General features: G+C 42.8%; 1 protein-coding gene across 11 annotated transcripts in view; it reads left to right on the top strand.

Moving 5' to 3' along the window:
• The window catches only part of CLNK (cytokine dependent hematopoietic cell linker), a 201767-nt gene that overhangs the window by 95134 nt on the left and 86023 nt on the right, over positions 1 to 20610 (top strand). For 9 of the 11 annotated variants that reach the window (XR_008502356.2, XM_054486877.2, XM_054486880.2 and 6 more), the window contains 2 exons: positions 6195 to 6223; positions 19379 to 19416. Coding sequence is in view for 9 of the 11 variants with exons in the window: in XM_054486877.2 (XP_054342852.1) it covers positions 6195 to 6223; positions 19379 to 19416 (67 nt within the window). In the remaining 2 variants the exon portion in view is untranslated. Of the gene's footprint in view, positions 1 to 6194; positions 6224 to 12641; positions 13082 to 19378; positions 19417 to 20610 lie in introns of those variants that run through there. The other 2 variants (XM_054486881.2, XM_054486885.2) reach the window with 2 other exon arrangements.

Here is a 20610-nt window from a genome sequence, read left to right as displayed (position 1 = left end):
ACAGTCTGTCCAGGCCATCACTACCTATTCCCTAGAATATTATAGAGTCCACTCCTCTCTCAAATCAATGCTGTGTGTTCCTATGTTACCTCTGTGAGACACAGTTCTAAGCATCCTTTACTCTTGCAAACCTCCACACGACCTCTAGGATGACACAGGCTTTGTTCATTCATCCCTCCAGATTCCCTACTCTCTGAGCACACTGTGCATTTCCAAACCATAGTCCCCACAGCTCCATGATGCAAACGCTCCACCTTTGAGTGGTGGAGAGATGTATCATCAGACAGGCTCAGTGGGACTCCCAAGGGGGCTAACCTCAGCTAATCCATCTGCAAAATTAAAGGGTTCGTTTATGGTGTTTAATGTCCCTTTTGGCACTAGTGATATTTTACAATGGCCCTAAAATTGAGATAAGGATGCTTTCCACCAAGAATTGCTATGAGGTTTGAGTGAAATCATTTTTGTACAGTGCTCAGTTCCAGATGCAGTGCAGACATTCAACTAGAGGGAAGAAGGTGATGAATGCAGAAACTTTCCATCCTTCCTTGATTTATCTAGATTATATTTAAAATGAGTAACTCTTAGAAGTACAAATTGTCTTTCAAAAATTAGAGAATCTTATTCTAGAGTAGCCTTCTAATTTCAGGGGATGAACTTAAAATGAGATGTGGAGCTGCACCAGTTAATTTCAGAAGTTTGAGAGGGAGAGAAGGCTGGCGGTATGAAATCACCCTGATATTTTCCCAAGGGTTTTGCTGCTGAATTCTGGACTAATAGTCGGTGCCTGGGGAGACCCAAAGGACTGCATACCACACTCAAGGGGGCAAAGAAAGATTCATCTCCATGCCAGTAGCTTGACCCTGGAGACAGAACTGAATCCCTCTCTATGGGACTGGAATAACACACCATCCAAACTCTGTTCCCATGGATAAGTAGAAGGCAAGCATGCCCTGTCTACTTCATCAGAGCCAGTTCTGCTGGGCAGCAGGAGACAGAAGTGGAAGAGGGGGAGGAGTTTACTCTAGCAGCCTTTAAAAATTAAAGATTATTAGATGTATTAAATTATTCAAAAGTATTACAAATTAAAAATAATTCAGAATTAAAAATCTGTATTTGTAATGAGCTTTAAATATTAAAAACCACAGACCTCCAAAAGTCAGCCTTGTTCATTTCCTGTGCCATGAACTTTCTTGCCACAGTATTGACACCTGCTTATACATAGCAGAAATAGAGAGGAAGGAAAAATTGCTTTCTTTAGGCCCAAATGTGGAGGGCAGCAGAGATAGGGAAGGCAGAAGGGTGGCTGCCAAGTGATAACACCATCCAGCTGTGGCCCGCTTGCACGTGGCCGTGTTATGGATGCTGTTGACAAAAGGCAGCTGGGGTGCATCCTTGTAATTCCCTGGCAAGAGGCACCTTGCTAACACATGGGCCTTGCTTGAGCACAGATAGAGTACATCAAATCTCCACGAAGTTTGCTAGCAGTTCCTTTCATTAATCACCCTGGACTGTCAAGTTGCAGAGTGTTAACACAGGAGTCCTTTCAGATAGCTCATCCATTGCTTGTGTCAAGACACAATGTCCACAATCCATCTAGACAAAACTATGGTGTTCGGGCCACTTCCCCGATCCCCTCCCTCCCAGACCCTAGGCGGCTGGTCCCAGCCTTCCTCTTTTCCCTCCCTGCTTTCTTTCTGCAGCTCTCTGGCTCACAGCAGCAGGCTCAGCTGGAATAACAACACCATTCCCTGTTTTGCTGATGCTTCCTCTGCTAATTCACTTGGCTTGCATTGACGCACGGAGAGCCCCAGGATGCATAATCCCAGAGGATGTGACATATGAATGAGCACCATTACTCTGGGGCCCCACTGAGAGGCAGAGTGGATCAGATAAGCCACTTTCAGACAGATTTGACAGTTGGGAGGAAGCTCCCAGACAAAAGAACTCTGCCGGTCTACGTCGCTGCTATAGGCTTGTAAATAAGAAGGGATTTGGAGGGAGTTAGACAAATCCCAGCCCTGCCGATTGCTTGTGCCACTTCAGGCAAGTTGCTGAACTCGCCTAAGTTTTTGTTGCAATCTGCGAAGTGGAGCTGGAAACACCTAGCAGCCTAAGTCTATGCCTTCAACGTACCCATCACCTCCAAAAGTTTCCTCCCACCCTCTTTACTTATTATTATGATTAAGTGTGTATACGTCAAGAACAATTAATATAAGATTTACTCTCTTAGCAAAAATTCAATTATATGACATAGTACCGTTAGGTACTATGCTGTCCAGTATATCTTGAGGACTTATTTATCTTGTCTAACCAAAGCTTTGTACCCTTTGACTGATATCGCCTCATTTTCTCCTCCACCCAGCCCTTGGCAACCACCCTTCCACTCTGCCTCTATGAGTTTGACTATTTTAGATGTATCATAAAAGTAGTATCACGTAATACTCGTCCATTCACAAGTATATACTTATATCCAACCTCATCAAGTTGTACACATTAACTCATCAAGTTGTACAGCTTTTTGTAAGTTAAAAAAGTAAATAGGAACATTCTAAAAATTGTGAAAATGAATGTAAATGGGTTGCACAGACAATTAAAAAAAAAAATGTCTACCAGCCAGAGTTGAACCTATCTCAGGGCCCAAACAGGTGCTCACAAATATGGGTTATTTTATTTTCTGTTTGGTGCCACTCTTTATAGATGTCAGAAGACTTCAGTTCTGCCTCCAAGTGTCTGAGACTGGAAACAACCCGCTAGCCACTCTAGGCCCCAGTTCTCCCATTTAAAAAACTAACAAACTGGACATTATCTCCAACATGCTTTTTCGCACTAGTTTGTCTTTGATTCTAAAATCCAGATAAGGTCAGGGTTGGAAGATAACAAGAACCCTAATTTAGAAGTCAAAGTTCCTTCTGGAATCTCAGGAACAGTTTGCCTTTTCTTTGAAATTCCCAAGCTCAGATTTGCATGCTGCCTGCGCTGGATGCTCTGCCTTCGATCAACGGGATGGCTTGCCTCGCTTACATTAAGCTCACTGTACACAATCACAAAAACATATCATTTCCACTTCCCATGTCATGAGTTGCAAGTCCTGGGAGCCTTTTGAGGCCTTAATCAAAGACCAAGATATCAGAGAAGAGGCCATATGTTTAAAGTGTCAAGAGAGAGCACTCAGGCCCCAGATAAATGATTTGCTCCTCACTGGCTGATTTACTGTTAATTTCTGCAGAACCTCCGGCAGCTTGAAAGGGCGCCAACTGTTAACCACAAGGGCTCTGAGGTCGCAGCTGCATGGTGCCTCCTAAGCAGGACTTGCCGTTTCCTATAGGCCTGGGGTAGGGGAGACAGTAGGGACCAGGGAGGCAGATAGGCTGGTGTCAAATCCCTCACACTTAGAGGCTCTGTGGATTCGGCAAGTTGTAGAGCCCTCTGAATACCCTATTTCCTATTCTGTATATTTGAGACGATAATAGCGAGCCCACAGGTTATTTCATTTGGGGTTTAAAATAGTGAACAGAAGGCAGTAAGTTACGCTGAAGTCAGACTCAACTTGTAGACCGTGGTCTCCTGGTTACAAACACCTTACTGCTTCTCTATTCTGTGCCCAAAGTCCCAGACACCGAAGAGACCTCATAAATATTTACACCTGGTGTGTGTTGCGATGTTCAATTAATTGCTCCTGTGATGCACTTTGAGCGCCTTGGAGGAAAGGTGTAATGCAAAGGCCAGGGATTATTAAAGGCACAAACAAGTCAGCTCACGGAAGTAGCATCCTCGGGAGCCTTCCACTGCCTCGGGGCTTTTCAAAGCATTCCCAAAACCTAGGGAAAAAGTGTTTCTAAAAGGATCCCATCCAATGGTTAGATTGCGGCTGTACAAAGACCTTGTCAGAAAATGAGGCCAGGCGCAGTGGCTCACAACTGTAATCCCAGCACTTTGGGAGGCTGAGGCGGGTGGATCACCTGAGGTCAGGAGTTTGAGACCAGCCTGGCCAACATGGTGAAACCTCATCTCTACCACAAATACAAAAAATTAGCCCAGTGTGGTGGCGCATGCCTGTAGTCCCAGTTACTTGTGAGGCTGAAGCAGGAGAATGGCTTGAACGTGGGAGGCAGAGGTTGCAGTGAGCCAAGATTGCACCATTGCACTCCAGCCTGGGCAACAGAGTGAGACTCTGTCTCAAAAAAAAAAAGAAAAAAAAATGGGCAAAGACATGTACAGACAACTTACCAAAGAAGACACATAAATGGCCCAAAACCTTTTGGGAAAAAAGAAATTCAGTCTCACTAGTCATCAAGAAAGTGAAATGGGTAAAATGCGGAATCAAGTGCCATGTAGGCAAAGTGGTTATAAGGTATGGATTTAATGGTGGTGAGATACAGTGAGACGAGCACTTCACATTCCATGCATAAGAATATCAATTAATATAAATTGGTGCAGCTCATCCAGAAAGCTACTGAGTAATATGCAACAAGGGGCCCAGAGTGTTCACATTATTTGACCCCTTCATTGTGCTTGATAACTTCTCTCTATAGAAAGATTCAAGCCGGGCGTGGTGGCTCAAGCCTGTAATCCCAGCACTGTGGGAGGCCGAGGCGGGTGGATCACGAGGCCAAGAGATCGAGACCATCCTGGCCAACATGGTGAAACCCCATCTCTACTAAAAATACAAAAATTAGCTGGGTGTGGTGGCACGCGCCTGTAATCCCAGCTACTCAGGAGGCTGAGGCAGTATTGCTTGGACCCGGGAGGAGAGATCGTACCACTGCACTCCAGCCTGGCGACAGAGACTCTGTCTCAAAAAAAAAAAAAAGAAAGATTCAGAGATGAGGTTTAAAATGCTAAATACACACGGCAACATCATTTTACATAGTTAGGACTAGCAAGAACCTAAATGCCGCTTCAAAATATCATGTAGATCAGGGGTCCCCAACACCTGGGCCACGAACCAGTACTGGTCTGTGGCATGTTAGGAACTGGGCCGCACAGCAGGAGGTGGGCAGTGGATGAACAAGCATTATCACCTGAGCTTCGCCTCCCGTCAGATCAGCAGCAGCATTAGATTCTCATAGGAGCACAAACCCTACCGTGAACTGCGCATGGGAGTGATCTAGGTTCACGCTCTTTGTGAGAATCTTACTAACGTATGATGATCTGAGGTAGAACAATTTCTTCTCTTCATCCTGAAACCATCCCCCAACCCCGTCTGTGGAAATACCATCTTCCAGGAAACTGGTCCCTGATGCCAAAATGGTTGAGGACTACTGAGGTAGATAATCAATACCTTGTTTTTGAATAACGTTTGAAGATATAGAATATATTTGTAACATCAAAATCCTACACATTCTTTTATATTATAATTTTTTCAAGAGATCTTGCTATGTTGCCCAGGTTGGTCGTGAACTCCTGGGCTCAAGCGATCCTCCCGCCCCAGCCTCCTGAGGAGCTGGGACGGGACTGCAGGTGTGTGCCACCATGCTGGGCTCTTTTATATTTATACTGATAAAACAAAAACTTCAGCCAAATGAAATTTAAAAGAGCTTAATTGACCAACGAATGGTTTGAGAATCGGGTGGCCTTCCCAGCCAGAGGAGGCTCAGAGATTCCAGTGCAGCCACATGGTGAAAGAAGGTTTATGGACAGAAAAAGGAAAGTGATGTATAGAAAACGGAAGTGAGATACAGAAACAGCCGGATTGGTTACAGCTCGGCATTTGCCTGATTTGAACACAGTTCAAACAGTTGGCTACATTTGATTGGCCAAAACTCAGTGATTGCCACAACTACAGGCTACTGTCTGTTTATAGTTCATGATGTATAGAGAAACCTTTAGGCAGAACTCAAAATATGTAAGGAGGCAGCTTTAGGCTAAGCTTGATTTAACACTACCTATATGTGTTTAAATGTATGCATACATCTTCGGTACGTATACTGCTATGTACGTGAGAATAACCAAAATATAACCTGTGATGTCAATTTTTATTTTCTTCTACATGCTATTTTCCAGAAAATAGAAATATGTACAATATTTCTATATATAACAGAATAATATGTGACTTCAGGTCTACAATAGTACATACATAAAGCAGCTTCAGAGGCTGACTTGTACAATGACGTTTGATGACTGCCTGTTCCTATGTGGGGGGTCGGTGGAGGTGGAGCAATGGACGCTTAACTTGGTTCTCTTTTCTGCCCTAGGTCATGGCCTCGCCTCATTAGTGCCACAGGTGAGTCGGGGCTCTCTGTCACCTAAGTGGTGGGAATGTCAGCATGGGTCTGTTGGGCTGTTATTTCCATTCTTTTTTGTTTTTATTTCAATAAAACTATGGCCTATTCGAAATGACATTAGCTATTAATGCCATTCCTTCCGGTTGCCCCAGGGTACAGCCTGATCTGTGACTCTCGAAAGCTTTGGAAGCTGGCTGGCTGGATGGGAATCCTGGCTCTCTACTTAGCTGTGCAGCTTTGCATGAAGCACAGATCTTTCTGAGCCTGAGTTCCTTCATCTGGGCAACGGGTATAAGTCTACCTCAGTGCCAGTCTTACGGCGACTCACTAAGATTCATTCAACTAAATTCCATATAATTGGTTACCCCCAAAACATGGGTGGAAAGAATGAATGGTTCAAAAGCCATCTTTGATGCTTCTCCTGTATCTCTCTTCATAGCCTATTTTCTGATACTATGCACTTAACAGGAGCCCATTAAAGTTTGAGTAAAAGTATGTAGTATTCATCAGGGAGGGTTATTATTTCAGGGAAAATCCCACAGAACTTCCCTAGAAAGCTAGTGTCTAGATAGAATGACTGGAATGAGGCAGAAAAATGGAGACATTGTCCAGAGGAAACACACAAAGAAGCGATGGAGTCATGAGGAGTTACATAATCGGCAAAGGCATTTGAAAGTTTCACTATAGAGCATGTTGGAGTACATAACCAGCACTCAGCATGTCCCACGCAGCAGCCAGGAGAACAGGGCAAAAGCAAAAGTGAAAGTGGGAAATATGAGTTCACACAGGGAGAGAGCACCCAGCCTTAATCCCTCTACAGAAAAAGTTTTCATTCAACTTCCCAGTCAGGCCTAAACAAGGTTGTGTTCTCTCAAGGTAGATGATACCAAATTGTGTTGGGGTCTTTAGTATCAAATGCACCTCTCCAGCTACCTGCACCTCTCACCCCTCCCATCCTGCACTGGCATCCTGGAGGGTAGAGAATATTCTAAGGGAGTGGTACCTGGGAATGAAGTGGCTTGTCTGATGTGCTTGGTGACTGGTGAATCATAAAGCACACAGGTAAAATAGAGCAGCCAGGTCCACCTACCTGTACCCTCTTCCTCCCATCTTGCTCCCCACCTAGGTTAAGGCAGAGAGAAATGGGCAGATGGGCACTCTGTTTCCTTAACAGCAATCTAGAGACACCAGCAGGAAAAAGAAAACAAATCGAAACCCCACAAGAGTCCATTGATATAAAGTCGCCCAGGCCTGCTCATACACACTTGAACCTACACCTTACCAGAACGAAACACTCAGCAGCAAATTATGACCTTCCCAGTCTGTTCAAAATAATAGTCCAGACCAGGTGCAGTGACTCACGACTGTAATTCCAGCACTTTGGGAGGCCAAGGCAGGCGGATCACAAGGTCAGGAGTTTGAGACCAGCCCAGCCAATATGGTGAAACACCATCTCTACTAAAAATACAAAAATTAGCTGGGCATGATGGTGGGCACCTGTAGTCCCAGCTACTCGGGAGGCTGAGGCAGGAGAATCACTTGAACCTGGGAGGCGGAGGTTGCAGTGAGCTGAGATCACCCCACTGCACTCCAGCCTGGGCGCTCTGGGTGACAGAGCGAGACTCCATCTCAAAAAAGAAAAAAAAAAAAAGAGAGAGAAAGAAATAACAGCCCAGCAGACCTATGCATACTTACGAATCAGCCTAGGCACACTTATGAACCACTACAAATGTCTACCAAAGAGTAGCAGACCTGATCTAATTAAGATATGCATGAGGATTTACAGAAAAGACTGAGCGACGGTGGTTTGATAACATTCCCAGATACTTCAAGTTGTTTCTGATTTTTGACGATGGGATCATTTGAAAACAGGAGAGGGCGTTCATGTGAGAAAATACTAGGGAGCCATTAAAATGATGATGTTGAAGCATATTCATTGCCATGGATATGTTGATAGCATGTGATTTTGTGAAAACGCAGGTAAAAATAGTGTACAAGGAGTGATTGTATATTTATAAACTATATATCTATGATGTGTGGTATGTGTGATTATGTGTGTGTCTGTGTATGTGTAAGAGTGACTTGACTATAATCAAATATTTGTATATTTGGATTATTTGTGGTAACAGTACAGTAATTTTTATTTCCTTCTTTTTTGCATATCTGTGTCTTATAACTTTCTACAGTAGCATATGATTTTGTATGCTAAAAACAATCTATCAAAAAATATTCTTTAGAAAACCATTCCAAGCCTGGAGAAGACAGACACATGTTCAAACTGGGACAGTCTGTCAAGGTCAATACCTTCTCGGAGGCTGATACACAGAGAACAGTGAAATGCTTTCCATAAAATAAATTCACGAGTTTTTCTCCTTCCCCTAAATAAAGAATGAAACTGGAAAAGATAGCCCTATTTAGAAAGTGGGTCCTTCTGTCTTAAGCCTCCACGTATAATGAAAACATTGATGAAGATAGATATTAGCTGATTTGACTTAAAAGACAAGAAATTTCATTTTGTCCAGGAAAATACTACTTTTAAGTTTTTCTAAGGAAAGCAGTCTTCAAGGTTAATTTTTCCTACTTGTAAAAGAAAAATTAATAAGGATTTTAGGACAAGAGGGAGACAGGCAGGTATAGAATATGTGAGCATCCAATGCCCCCTGCTGGCTGTTTCCAGATGCTGCAATGCCTGTATTTAGCAGACGCTGGCATCCTGGTTCTCTCCCCAGGGTGTTGGGAATATTCATGAACAGAAACAAATACAAAAATTGATAGTTGAATCTCTGGGACAAGCCAGGATTTCAAATCATTCCAAGATTGGTAAACTCGAGGATTAACATTGTCTTCAAAATTCGATTACAATAGTTAAAAATCACAACAGTTGAAAATGAATATTTTCAAGCCCATGTTAGGGTTTACGCTCTTTGGCAGGCATATGGTAAGGCCAGGGAATCCCTAATTTTAACAAGATAATTCCAATTCAAGTAGTTCTGGGCCATCCTTTAGAATTGCTGACCAAGGGTTAAAAAGAGAGAGAAGGAAACTATCCAGACTGTTCCCACCAAGAAGCTGTTCTCAATTCTCTAGATAACAAATGTCTCTATTATTTCATTTGCATTTCTAAGGGAAATCAAGGAATGAGATAGGAGGCAGCTGCCTTCCCTATCACCATTCACCCACTCACCCATCCATTCATTCAACCAATTTGTGATAGGTCCATATAACCAGCTTTGGGCACAGATTAAAAAAAAAAAAATTAAAGGTCCTGGGGACTCGGGTAGTCTGAGATTGTATTACTGTATTTTGCATAAGAGGAAATTAAGAACTAGAGAATAGAAATAAACTTCCAAGGGCCACCTACTTAGAACATTATGCCTGTTCTTCAAACCCCCACTAAATGTTTCCCGTGTAGCTATTTCTGTGAGTTTGGACTATTTGTGGCTTCGAATTATTAGCTCATAATCTTCAGATCAAAGAACTGTTGTTCAGTGAATAAACTGAAATACCCAGAGGGCTAGATGACTGAGTCTCTCTCTCTCTCCTCTCTCTTTATATGTGTGTGTCTGTGTATGTATGTATATGTATATACACATATATATACACACACAGTCATGTGTCACATACTAATGGGGACGTATTCTGAAAAATACACCATTAGGTGATTTCAACATTGTGTGTACGTCATAGAATGTACTTACACAAACCTAGATTGTGTAACCTACTACTTAACTAGGCCATATAGCAGGGTCTATTGCATCTAGGTTACAAACAAAACATCCTGTACAGGATGTTGCTGTTCTGAATATCGTAGGCAGTTATAACACAATGGTAAGAATTTGTGTATCTAAACATAGAAAAGGAACAGTAGAAATACAACATAAAAGATAAAAGGGGTACACCTGTGTAGGACACTTAACATAAAGGCAGCTTGAGGACTGGAACTTTCTCTGGATGAGTTAATGAATGAGTGGTGAGTGAATGCGAAGGCTTGATCATCACCGTAATCCCACATCGACATTAGAATCTCTACACTTAGGCTACATCAAACTGATAAAACTATGTTTTTTCTTCAATAATAAATTAACCTTAGGTTACCATAACTTTTATAATTATAAATGTTTAAAGTTTTCTGACTTTTTGACTCTTTCCTAGTAAGACTTATCTTAAGCACAAACGCATTGTACCATTTTACAAAAATATTTCCCTTCTTCATGTCCTTATTCCGGAAGGATTTTTTCTATTTTTAATTTTTTAATTTTTAATTTTTTTTTTTACTTTTTAAATGTTTTTGCCAAAAACTAAGACACAAATGCACGCATTAGCCTAGACCCACAGAGTGTCAGGATCATCAATATCACTGCCTTCCACCTCCACATCTTGTCCCACTAGAAGGTCTTCAGGGGCAAATGACACGTATGGAGCTGTCATCTCCTAGGATAACAATGACTTCTTCTGGAATCCCTCTTAAAGGGCCTGCCTGAGACTGTTTTACAGTTAACTTTTTCTAATAAGTAGAAGGATGCTTTAAAATAACAATAAAAAGTATGATATAGTAAACACACAAACCAGTGTTATAGTTATTTTATCATTATGAAGTATTACATACTGTACATAATTGTATGTGCTAGACTTTCATATGACTGGCAGCACAGTGAGCTTGTTTACACCAATGTCACCGCTACAAGCACATGAGTCATACATTGTGCTATGATGTTATAATGGCTACAACATCATTAGGTAATGATACAGATCCGATCAGTGGAGGAACATCAGAGTCCTTAGTCTTGTGCCGAAATGGATAAAACGACATGGACACATGTGGAGTGGTTTTAAGCAGTAGAGAGTTTAATAGGCAAGAAAGAAGGAAGGAAGAAGAAAACAGCTCCCCCATACAGAGACAGAGGGGGATTTGAACAAAGACAAAACCCCTGTGTGGCAGAAAAGTTGTTGCTTATAGGAGGAGGCTGGAGGAGGTAGTGCCTGATTTGCATAGGGCTTAGGGGATTGGTTTGAACAGGCATGTCATTCATGTAGCATGTGAAAAAACTGGCCCTCCTACCCTAGCCTTTAATATGCAAATGCAAGGCACCATGATGTTCTACACACGTGGGGGTACGTGGGGGTGGCCGTGTTGCCAGGCACATGTGGGGACAAGGGTAAGAAAAAGAGGGCAGGAATCACCAAGTTTGGGTGGACCCAGTTTCTAATGGCTGACATTTCCATATCAAAGTTTGCTAGCTGGATCCAAGAGCCCAGGCTTTCCTACTAGACAAGAAGCATTTCTGGAGCTGCTTTAAAAGAAACAAAAACTTTCCAAGGACCCCTTTTCCTCTCCATTTGCCTAAAATAATTTATTAATAACTCCTATAACAGTAATAGGAATTTTTCTACTCCATTATATTCTTATGAGACCATGGTCATATATGTGATTCATCATTGACCAAAATATGGTTATATGGCATGTAAATGTATAGATATATTTTTTTCTATATCTATCTCTCTCTCTCTCATTCCCCTCTTCCTTCCTCTTTTCTTCTTCTTCCCAATTATAAGCCATATAGTCAAAACTCATTTACTCTCATAATCCTTTACTCAGAGATGGTGAAAAGGAATGCAAGAAAGTAGATTTCTCCCTTTCCCCACAAGTGTAGATCGATGCCAAACTGAAGATGTTCTGAAGTTTGGAACCTCCCAGGGGAAAGGGCGTGGACTACCCTATTTCTCATTACACTGGGGTAAAATCAGCTTGATGCCCTCTGTCCCCAAATACTGTATGGTTCCTAAAAGATAAAAACTGCGAAAGGCAGCACAGTATAGAGGAAACAAAGTGCATGGGGCTGTCAATCCAGACCCCAGAGTTTGAACCCTGGTTCTCTTACACCACCACCAAGTCTTAGGACCTGAGGATGAGGAAAAAGGAAAGACATCCACATACATAGAGTCCCCAGTTTGTGCCTGGCACTTTATAAACTTATCTAATTTAGCTTCACAGTACTGATCTTATTATTCTCACTGTATAGATAAGGTAAACCAGCCAGGCATGGTGGCTCACACCTGTAATCCCAACACTTTGGGAAGCTGAGGCGGGTGGATCACTTCAGGTTAGCAGTTCAAGACCAGCCTGGCCAACATGGTAAAACCCCATCTTTACTAAAAATACAAAAATTAGCCAGCAAAAAATGCGTGGTGGTGCACGCATGTAATATCAGCCACCCGGGAGGCTGAGAGGCAGGAGAATCGCTTGAACTCAGCAGGCCGAGGTTGCAATGAACAAAGATTGTGCCACTGCACTCCAGCCTGGGTGGCAGAGTGAAGCTCCATCTCAAAAAAAAAAAAAAAAAAAAAAAAAAGATAAGGTAAGCAAAGTCCAAGAGAAGTCAGAAAGTTTGGAAAGACATCAGCAAAGTAGAACTCAAATCCATAACAATGCATTCGTTGGTGTTATGTGCCAGATGATTTTGGCCTCAGGATTTTTTTAAATCTTATGATAAGGGGACACCCAGATGATGGTGGCCACTGAATCCCTGTTCCTCACAGCTGAAGGGGATCCCAGCTTGAAGAACCCTTGTGAAGAATCAGCAGGTGGATATCAACAGAGATGAATGCTGAAAAAGCCACACATTTTGCTTGAAAATGAGCACTAAAAAATGAACAAGTTCTCAATATAGATCTGAAAGCAGTGGTAACGACCTGGGTTGAGTGAGAAGGATTTGGTTGTGATGTTAAACTTGAAAAGTCAAACACACAACACAGCATCTTGTTACTGGGCGCTGAGCCAAGAAGTTATCCTCTGGGAATTATGAGTTGATTTCCCACCTAAATTCCATGGACCAAAACTTCTCAACAGCCATTTGGGGGTAAGTAGTATTATTCGCATTCTACAAGTTAACCCTAGTTTACTGAGGCTTATAAGTAATGGGTTTGCCTGACGTCACATGGCTCAAGAGTGACAGGGCCAGGATTGAAACCTAAAACTTCTCTACTCAGCTCCCATGAAACGCATGTTGCCTTCCTCGTGCCTTTGATCAGCTGCTCTGCTATGTTACTGCCAAACACTAACCTCCATAAGGAGATAAAACATCAAAGGCTGCAAGGCACTTAAAAAAATTCATGGGGCTTAAACATGATAGATGTTTATTTTTTTTTTTTTCTTATGTAAGTCAAGTCCCAAGGTAAGCAGTCCAAGGCTCTTTGGCAGCTCTGCTCCTGGAAGTCCTCAGAGACCCTGTTCTTCCTGCCTTTTTGCTCCCTCCCTTGTATTGGCCTTAATCTTACAGCCTAAAATCATGATGTCTGTCCTCGAGGCAACAGGATGGAGAAAGAAAAGAAAAAGGAGAAATAAAAAGTGCATAACAACTTCAGGAAGTATCCTGGAAATTCTGACTTGATTTTCTACCTAGATTCCATTGACCAAAGCTTGGACTTATGGCCATGCATAGCTACAAGGAAGACATGTAGCTCCGACCATGTGCCCTGCTAAACAGCAAGGGGTTCTGGTACCTGAGAAGACAGAGGAAATAGGTATGGGGAGACACACAACTGTCTCTGCCACAGAGTAGTTAGTGACAGGTAGCTGGGACTCAGACCCCTCAATTTTCAACACATATTCTTAAGTCCAGGTGGCAACCTGCAGATTTGGAGCCAACTCTGATCTTTGCCACACCTCTCCTCCCCTTCTCCACTCCCCTGAGTCTTCTCTTGAAACTGAAATGAAACCAGAAGCTGGTTTTGCTTGGGGAACCTGTCTGGCTTGAGAATGTCTAAGCAACCTGCTAACTGACTTGCTTTCCTAGGGAAATAGAAAGTGCTAAACCTCTGCAGGCTTCCTATTTTTATTTCTCTTCTCATGCAAGATAAGCATATTCTCGCCATGGGACCCACTGGGAATTCTTCCAGTTCAGGATTTCCTTTGAATGTGAATATCCCATGGCAACAGCACTTGAAGGTCCACCAGCTACCCTGTCCCTGCAAAGCCACTAAATGGGGGCATAGATGAAGGCACCGGCCCTGCACCTCCAGAGTTTTGAGCTCCCAGAAGTGCTTCCAAATGAAAATAATCTGAGAGTCTCTATTTACCCAATGGCCTGTCTTCCTTTGGAAGGGAATTGGAGCTTCTATGTTAGTGGTTCTAAAACTTCAGGGTGAATAAATGTCACCAGAGGAGCTGGAGGAAAAAAGCAGACTGATTCAATTGGTTTTCTCTGGGGCTCAGGTTTTGCCTTATTTCCTTTTTTCAGCTCCCAAGGTGAGTCTGATGCAAATGTCCAGGGGACCTCAGTTGGCTGGGTATTGGCCAAGCACCTCTGTCATCCTTGGCTGGGCCTCTGCAGACACGAGAAGAGCTGTTCAAGGGACAGCCACAAGGCTGGAGTAATTGCCTTCTGCCTATCAGGAGGCTCTCCTGGGCTTTACACTGCGTATATCCATCTTCACTTCCCTCCTAAAAATAACTTTCAAAGGGATATTGTTTCTTGCAAAAAGATGCTTCCTTGAGGGAAACACAGAAGTCAGTTGTTCTCTGGAGCTGTCTGGTGTCTGTGGGTGATGGATGACCCTCCACACATCCATGCAACACTACCATAACTCTGCCGGGATGCAGATGTGAAATCTACTGAGCAACTCCCTTTCTCTTTTTAGAAAATGGCCCTAGGAAGCCTATCTATCTTTCAGGTCCAGGAAGATGCGAAGACCTGGAAGGGTTTGGGTGAGCCACTTTGGTGGGGATCTGGGTCCATGAGGGGAAGTGTAAAGCTCTGTTCACTCAGCACGGGAGGAGGAAGGTTCTGTCGCTGCTTCCCGGTTCTGACATGTTCCTGCTGTACCACATGCTATATTTGACAACTGACTATTGATTGATTGTGCATTCACCATATGCCCCTCTCTGCTACACGTGGGTTGCAGGAGCCATCAGGAGCCTGACATCTTGCCACTGCCTGGGGAGAGGGAGGTACCACAGTCTGTAACTAGATTATTTATTGGTTGGCTTTGTTCCTAGATGCTATGGAGAAACTTAAAAAAAAAATATTAATCAGGGAGGACTACCATCTATAATGAATAAACTACAAATGTTAGTGGAATATAATAAAGGTTTATTTTGTCCTCACATCACAATCCAATGTGGATCAAAGGAAGGCTTTTTCCAAACAGTCATTGTGATTCACTTCCCTTTTACCCAACAGCTTCCATCATCCCCATGGGCCTTGGGGTCTCTGCCCAGCTACAGAGGCAAGAACAAGAGCATAGAAGGTCAAGGGCAACCTAGAGTCTATCACAGCCAACGCCCCAGGGCTGGGAGATCCATGCCGTGCCCACCCACCTGCCCAGTGCAGGGGAAGGAGAGTTATGTACGCCAGCCAAGCACCACAGGGAAAGGAGACAGGCCTGGTGCACACGTGTGTGCAGCATTCTCACTGCCATACCATGTGCCAGGAGTGGTGAAGAACAGGGCCGGAGAGGTGCTCTTTAATTTTTGCCTGACACCAGTAGTCAGGGAAGACCCCTCCAGGGGAGATGACATTTCAGACACAGTTGGATGGTGGACAAAGATCCAGGCATGGGCAGAGCCAAGAAAAGAGGGCTCTAGACAGAGGGATGGTGTGTGCAGGCTCCTGAAGTAGCATGAGCTGGGTGTGCTGGGAGACTCAAGGAGAGGCTGGCTGAAGCAGCTGAAGTCAGAGGTGAGAAAGAGGTAAAGGAAGAGTTTCATGATTCTTATTGCAGAACGCTGAGACAGGCTTTATTCCAGACAATGGAGATAGGTATGGGATTACTGCAATGAGTGCAGTACGGGAGAGACTGGGCTCAACTCAGAATACAGTAAGGACAAGTGGAAATTTATAGCTAAGGTGTAGCAGGACAAGCCGCAGACAAAACCCCTCAGTCACCGAGTTAAAGAAGGAAGGGCTTTATTCTGCCAGGAGCTTTGGCAAGACTCAAGTCTCCAACAACTGAGCTCCCCAAGTGAGCAATTCCTGTCCCTTTTAAGGGCTTACAACTCTAAGGGGGTCCGCGTGAGAGTGTTGTGATTGATTGAGCAAGCAGGGGGTACATGACTGGGGGCTGCATGCACCAGTAATCAGAGAGAAGAGAACAGGACAGGGATTTTCACAATGCTTTTCCATACAATGTCTGGAATCTATAGATAACATAACTGGTTAGGTCAGGGGTCAATCTTTAACCAGGCCCAGGGTGCAACGCCAGGCTGTCTGCCTGTGGATTTCATTTCTACCTTTTAGTTTTTACTTCTTTCTTTGGAGGCAGAAATTGGGCATAAGACAATAGGAGGGGTGGTCTCCTCCCTTAAAGGGAGCGGTGTGAGGGTCTGGGAAAGGAAAATTACAAAGAGGAAACCTCAGGGGTAAGGGAAAGGGCGGGGGCAGAGGTGGTTTCCGGCTAAACTGACCTGAAAAGATTCTTGCAGAAGGCAGACCAGGGTGATCAGACATCACCAGAGGAAGGTGGCAGAGGAGGGCCCTGATTGGATGAGATATGGAGGCTGATCAGGCATGGAGAATGGGAGATTCTGGCTAAACTGACTTAGCAGGAGTCTTGCAAAAATTGAACAATGCAGAAATGAACGTGGAATCCCACAAGGTAGGGCCTCACAGAGAAGAGAGTTCAAGGTAGCCTGACTACAGTTTGGTCCAGGAGAGAAGAGGCTGAAAAGGGATGAGGTCAGAGAGCAGGGTGGGGCAGGTTGTGCTGAGCTCTGGGGGCCACACAGGGCACCTGGTCTGTATGACATGGGCAATGAGTGACATGAACTGATGCACAGTGTTAGGATCAGGCTTTAAAATTGCATTTTCCAAAACTCTGCACTGATGACACAGATTGGTACTCTAGGAGACTGAGAGATAAAAGACAATTCTTTCCCTAAAGAACACAAAACAAAGAAGTAATCGGATCCTGCCTATTCATATTTAAATGTCACGGTGAGTGAGACAGAAAACACATGCGTTAACAATTCAGCGAGATTGATGTGGCCTGGAGTAGTCAGAGAGAAAAGCAAGGAAATTGGATCTGAAAGGATGATGAGCATTTGGGAAGCAAAGCGGAGGTGAGAGGGAGAAGGTGCTCCAGGCAGGGTCTGCACCCGCAGACACAGAAAGGGCATGAAACATATTTGGGGAATCTGGGAGAGTCTCAGGCTGGAACGCTCGCCTCCGGTGAGAAAGGAGACCCCACAGCTCCCCAAGAAGATGTCAGTATCATGACCGCACTCCTTGACTCCAATTTCCTACGATGAAATTATATTGAACCCTGAATTAGACAGTGGAGTTGTTTTCCTCGATAACAAGGGCCAGAGCAGATCCCCAATAATTCTGAGCTCATTTGCTCCTTCCGGGCCAGCTGGTCTTTAATGGGTGACCTTACTAATTTAACTTGATTCATGAGAGAGTACAAATTGCTGCTCTAAAGGGCTGGAAAACGTGTTGGTTTCTCCGCCAGGGATCTCAGTGGGGATGTAATTGTGCTGGGTCAGGAAGGTGTCATCAGTGCCGTAAAGCTGCTATCCAACCACAAGGATGGGCTGGGACCCGGGGCAGGTGCAGGCAGGATTCTGTTCCTCCCAGCTCATTATTTCAAAGAGATTAGCTCTGTCTCATTAACACTTCCCATATGTACTGGTCCTAGGCAAATTCCAGAGAACTGTGTTTCCACTGAGCCAAATTTGCATTAATTTGTACATTACACCTTAGAAAAGTTTGGGCATGCTGATACAATTAACAACTCTTTATTTCATATTTTGGTAAGATAAGGGAATTCAGAGTGAAAAAACTAATGTTCAAGAAAATAAAAGGCCAGGCTCCATGGCTCATACCTGCAATCCCAGCACTTTGTGAGGCCAAGGTAGGTGGATCATTTGAGGTCAGGAGTTCGAGAGTAGCCTGGCCAACATAGTGAAACCCATTTCTACTAAAAATACAAAAAATTAGCTGGGCGTGGTGCTGTGCTCCTGTAATCCCAGCCACTCGGGAGGCTGAGGCACGAGAATCGCTTGAACCCGGGAGGTGGAGGTTGCAGTGAGCTGAGATTGCACCACTGCACTCCAGCCTGGGTGACAGAACGATACTGTGTCTCAAAAAAACAAGACAAAACAAAAGAAAAAAAGAAAAAGCAAAAAAACAGGAAAATAATAAAGCCAGAACAAGAAGTAGAAATGCTTATCACATCATGGTCCTCTACAATACTTAGATGAAATTCAGAAATTTATCCTGAATTTCTTGGCAGCCAAAGGAAGAAGGGAAATATCCTTAAATCAAAGCAAACCACTTGCTAAGAAGCATGCAGCTTCTGCTCCTGAGACCTGAAACTTCTCACATATGTGCTAATAAAGAGAATTTAATTTAAAAAAGGAAATTAAAAAAAATTGTTTCTAATGCTCCCTGATGCAGGCTAATAGCAGGAAACTACAATACAATTTAGGAAAATAAAGTTTATGAAGAATGAAAAAATCTGCAGTGGTTTTGCATAATTTGAGGGTAAAATTTTAAACATAGAATACTGAGTGGGCTGAATGACCCCAGGAAATCCTTCATAAAACAAGCCCAAATAAGAGTGTTGAGTGCTGAGAAAAGGCAACTGCTGTGTTTTCATTCAACAAACACCTGGTCCATAACTCAATTGTTCAATATGGGGTCTTATGCCTGGCGCTAGAAATAGATGAATGAATAGCTATGACTTCTGTCCTCAAAACACTTATAGTCTATTCAGGAGACAGATGTATGGACAGATTATTGCAATTGCAACATGCTGTGCCTTGTGGGGGAAGAGAAGGGAAAATAAGCCTCATTAGCTGAGCTGCTGCTGACTCATGACATCGGGAGCAATCGCTGCGAGAGATCTTCTCATATTATGTTTCTCTTGCAATGGGAATTTTGACCTGCTACAGTAGAGGTAAAGTTTCTTACCTCCAAGTCACTGTTTGATTTGAATTCTGTTTTCTTTTCTCCTGTTTCTTTGTCCCTGTTTTGCAAGAGCAACAGGTAGAATGGGAAATAAACAAAAACGCACTTTAGTTTTGAAAAATCACAATCAAGATAAGTTAATTAAAACTGACAAAAGATTTCTGGAGAAAAACAAAGGCCCAGTCTTTTTGATGTTTGGAGCTACCACAGTGATTAAAATAACACTCGGTCTGTTTGTGTTGGCAGGCCAGTACCAAAGGATGAACAAGCCTTTTCTAGACTGGGTAAGTCAGCTGCTTCCCTTATCTAGTTTATAAGTCTTTAATATTTGCCAAGTAGGTGAATTTTATTCAAGATACTGGGTAAAATGTTTAAAAATCAACAGCAACAGGCTGCGCGCAGTGGTTCACAACTGTAATCCCAGCACTTTGGGAGGCCAAGGCGGACAGATCATCTGAGGCCAGGAGTTCAAGACCAACCTGACTAACATGAGGAAACCCTGTTTCTGCTAAAAATACAAAAAATTAGCCGGGCATGGTGGTGTGAGCCTGTAATCCCAGCTACTCACGAGGCTAAGGCAGGAGAATTGCTTGAACCCAGGAGGCAAAGGCTGCAGTGAGCCGAGATAGCACCATTGCACTTCAGCCTGGGCAACAAGAGTGAAACTCTGTCTCAAAAAAAAAAAAAAAAAAAAATCAACAGCAACAACAACAACAAAAAATACTTTTCCAAGTGGCATACTTTCCTGGCAAGAAAAACTGCATTTCAATTCTTGGGTATAAAACTATATTCCAATTCCTCAGCTATAAAATGGAAATAAAACGTAATTAACATGGTCATTGTGAAGGCTGAATAAAGTGAAAATACCAACACACTGTACCAGCAAGTGCATTATGAGAAGTGCACTTCCTAACACTCATAGTAAAATTTTAAATTGAAATAAACTTTCCAGAGAGCAATTTCATAATATTAAGTAAGCAACATTAAAATACCCATTTTTAGCCCAATAATTCCATACTTGGGAGTTTAAAAAGCTAATCTAAAATATGTACTGATACTTAAACATATTCACAGATTTTATAATATATTTTAAATGGCAGCACATTTGAATTATGCTAAGTATTCAGTAATACAAAAGTAACTGCATCTTGATACATCCATTTTATGAAATCATTTGCAATATTTACAAATAATTTTAACTAGAGAAAAAGATTAAAATTTATAGCATTAATTCAATATATTTTATTACAAGCAACTGTATAGGTATATAATTTAAATAGTTTTAACTTGCATATCTATAGATTAGATAGGCAGATGTATGATTGATTGATTGACTGATTGATTCTGTTCATAAACTCATTGACTCTTTACTGTTTGAAGTAGCTCTTTAACAATCTAACTAAAGCTTATGGACCCTTACCCAGCAACATACAAACACATATACACATACACACACATGCACACACAGAAATTGTAAA

Source organism: Pongo pygmaeus, chromosome 3 (genome assembly GCF_028885625.2).
Source record: "Pongo pygmaeus isolate AG05252 chromosome 3, NHGRI_mPonPyg2-v2.0_pri, whole genome shotgun sequence".
Classification (NCBI taxonomy): domain Eukaryota; kingdom Metazoa; phylum Chordata; class Mammalia; order Primates; family Hominidae; genus Pongo; species Pongo pygmaeus.
Note: the sequence above shows the minus strand (reverse complement) of the source record. Positions and strands in the feature narration are given on the sequence as shown.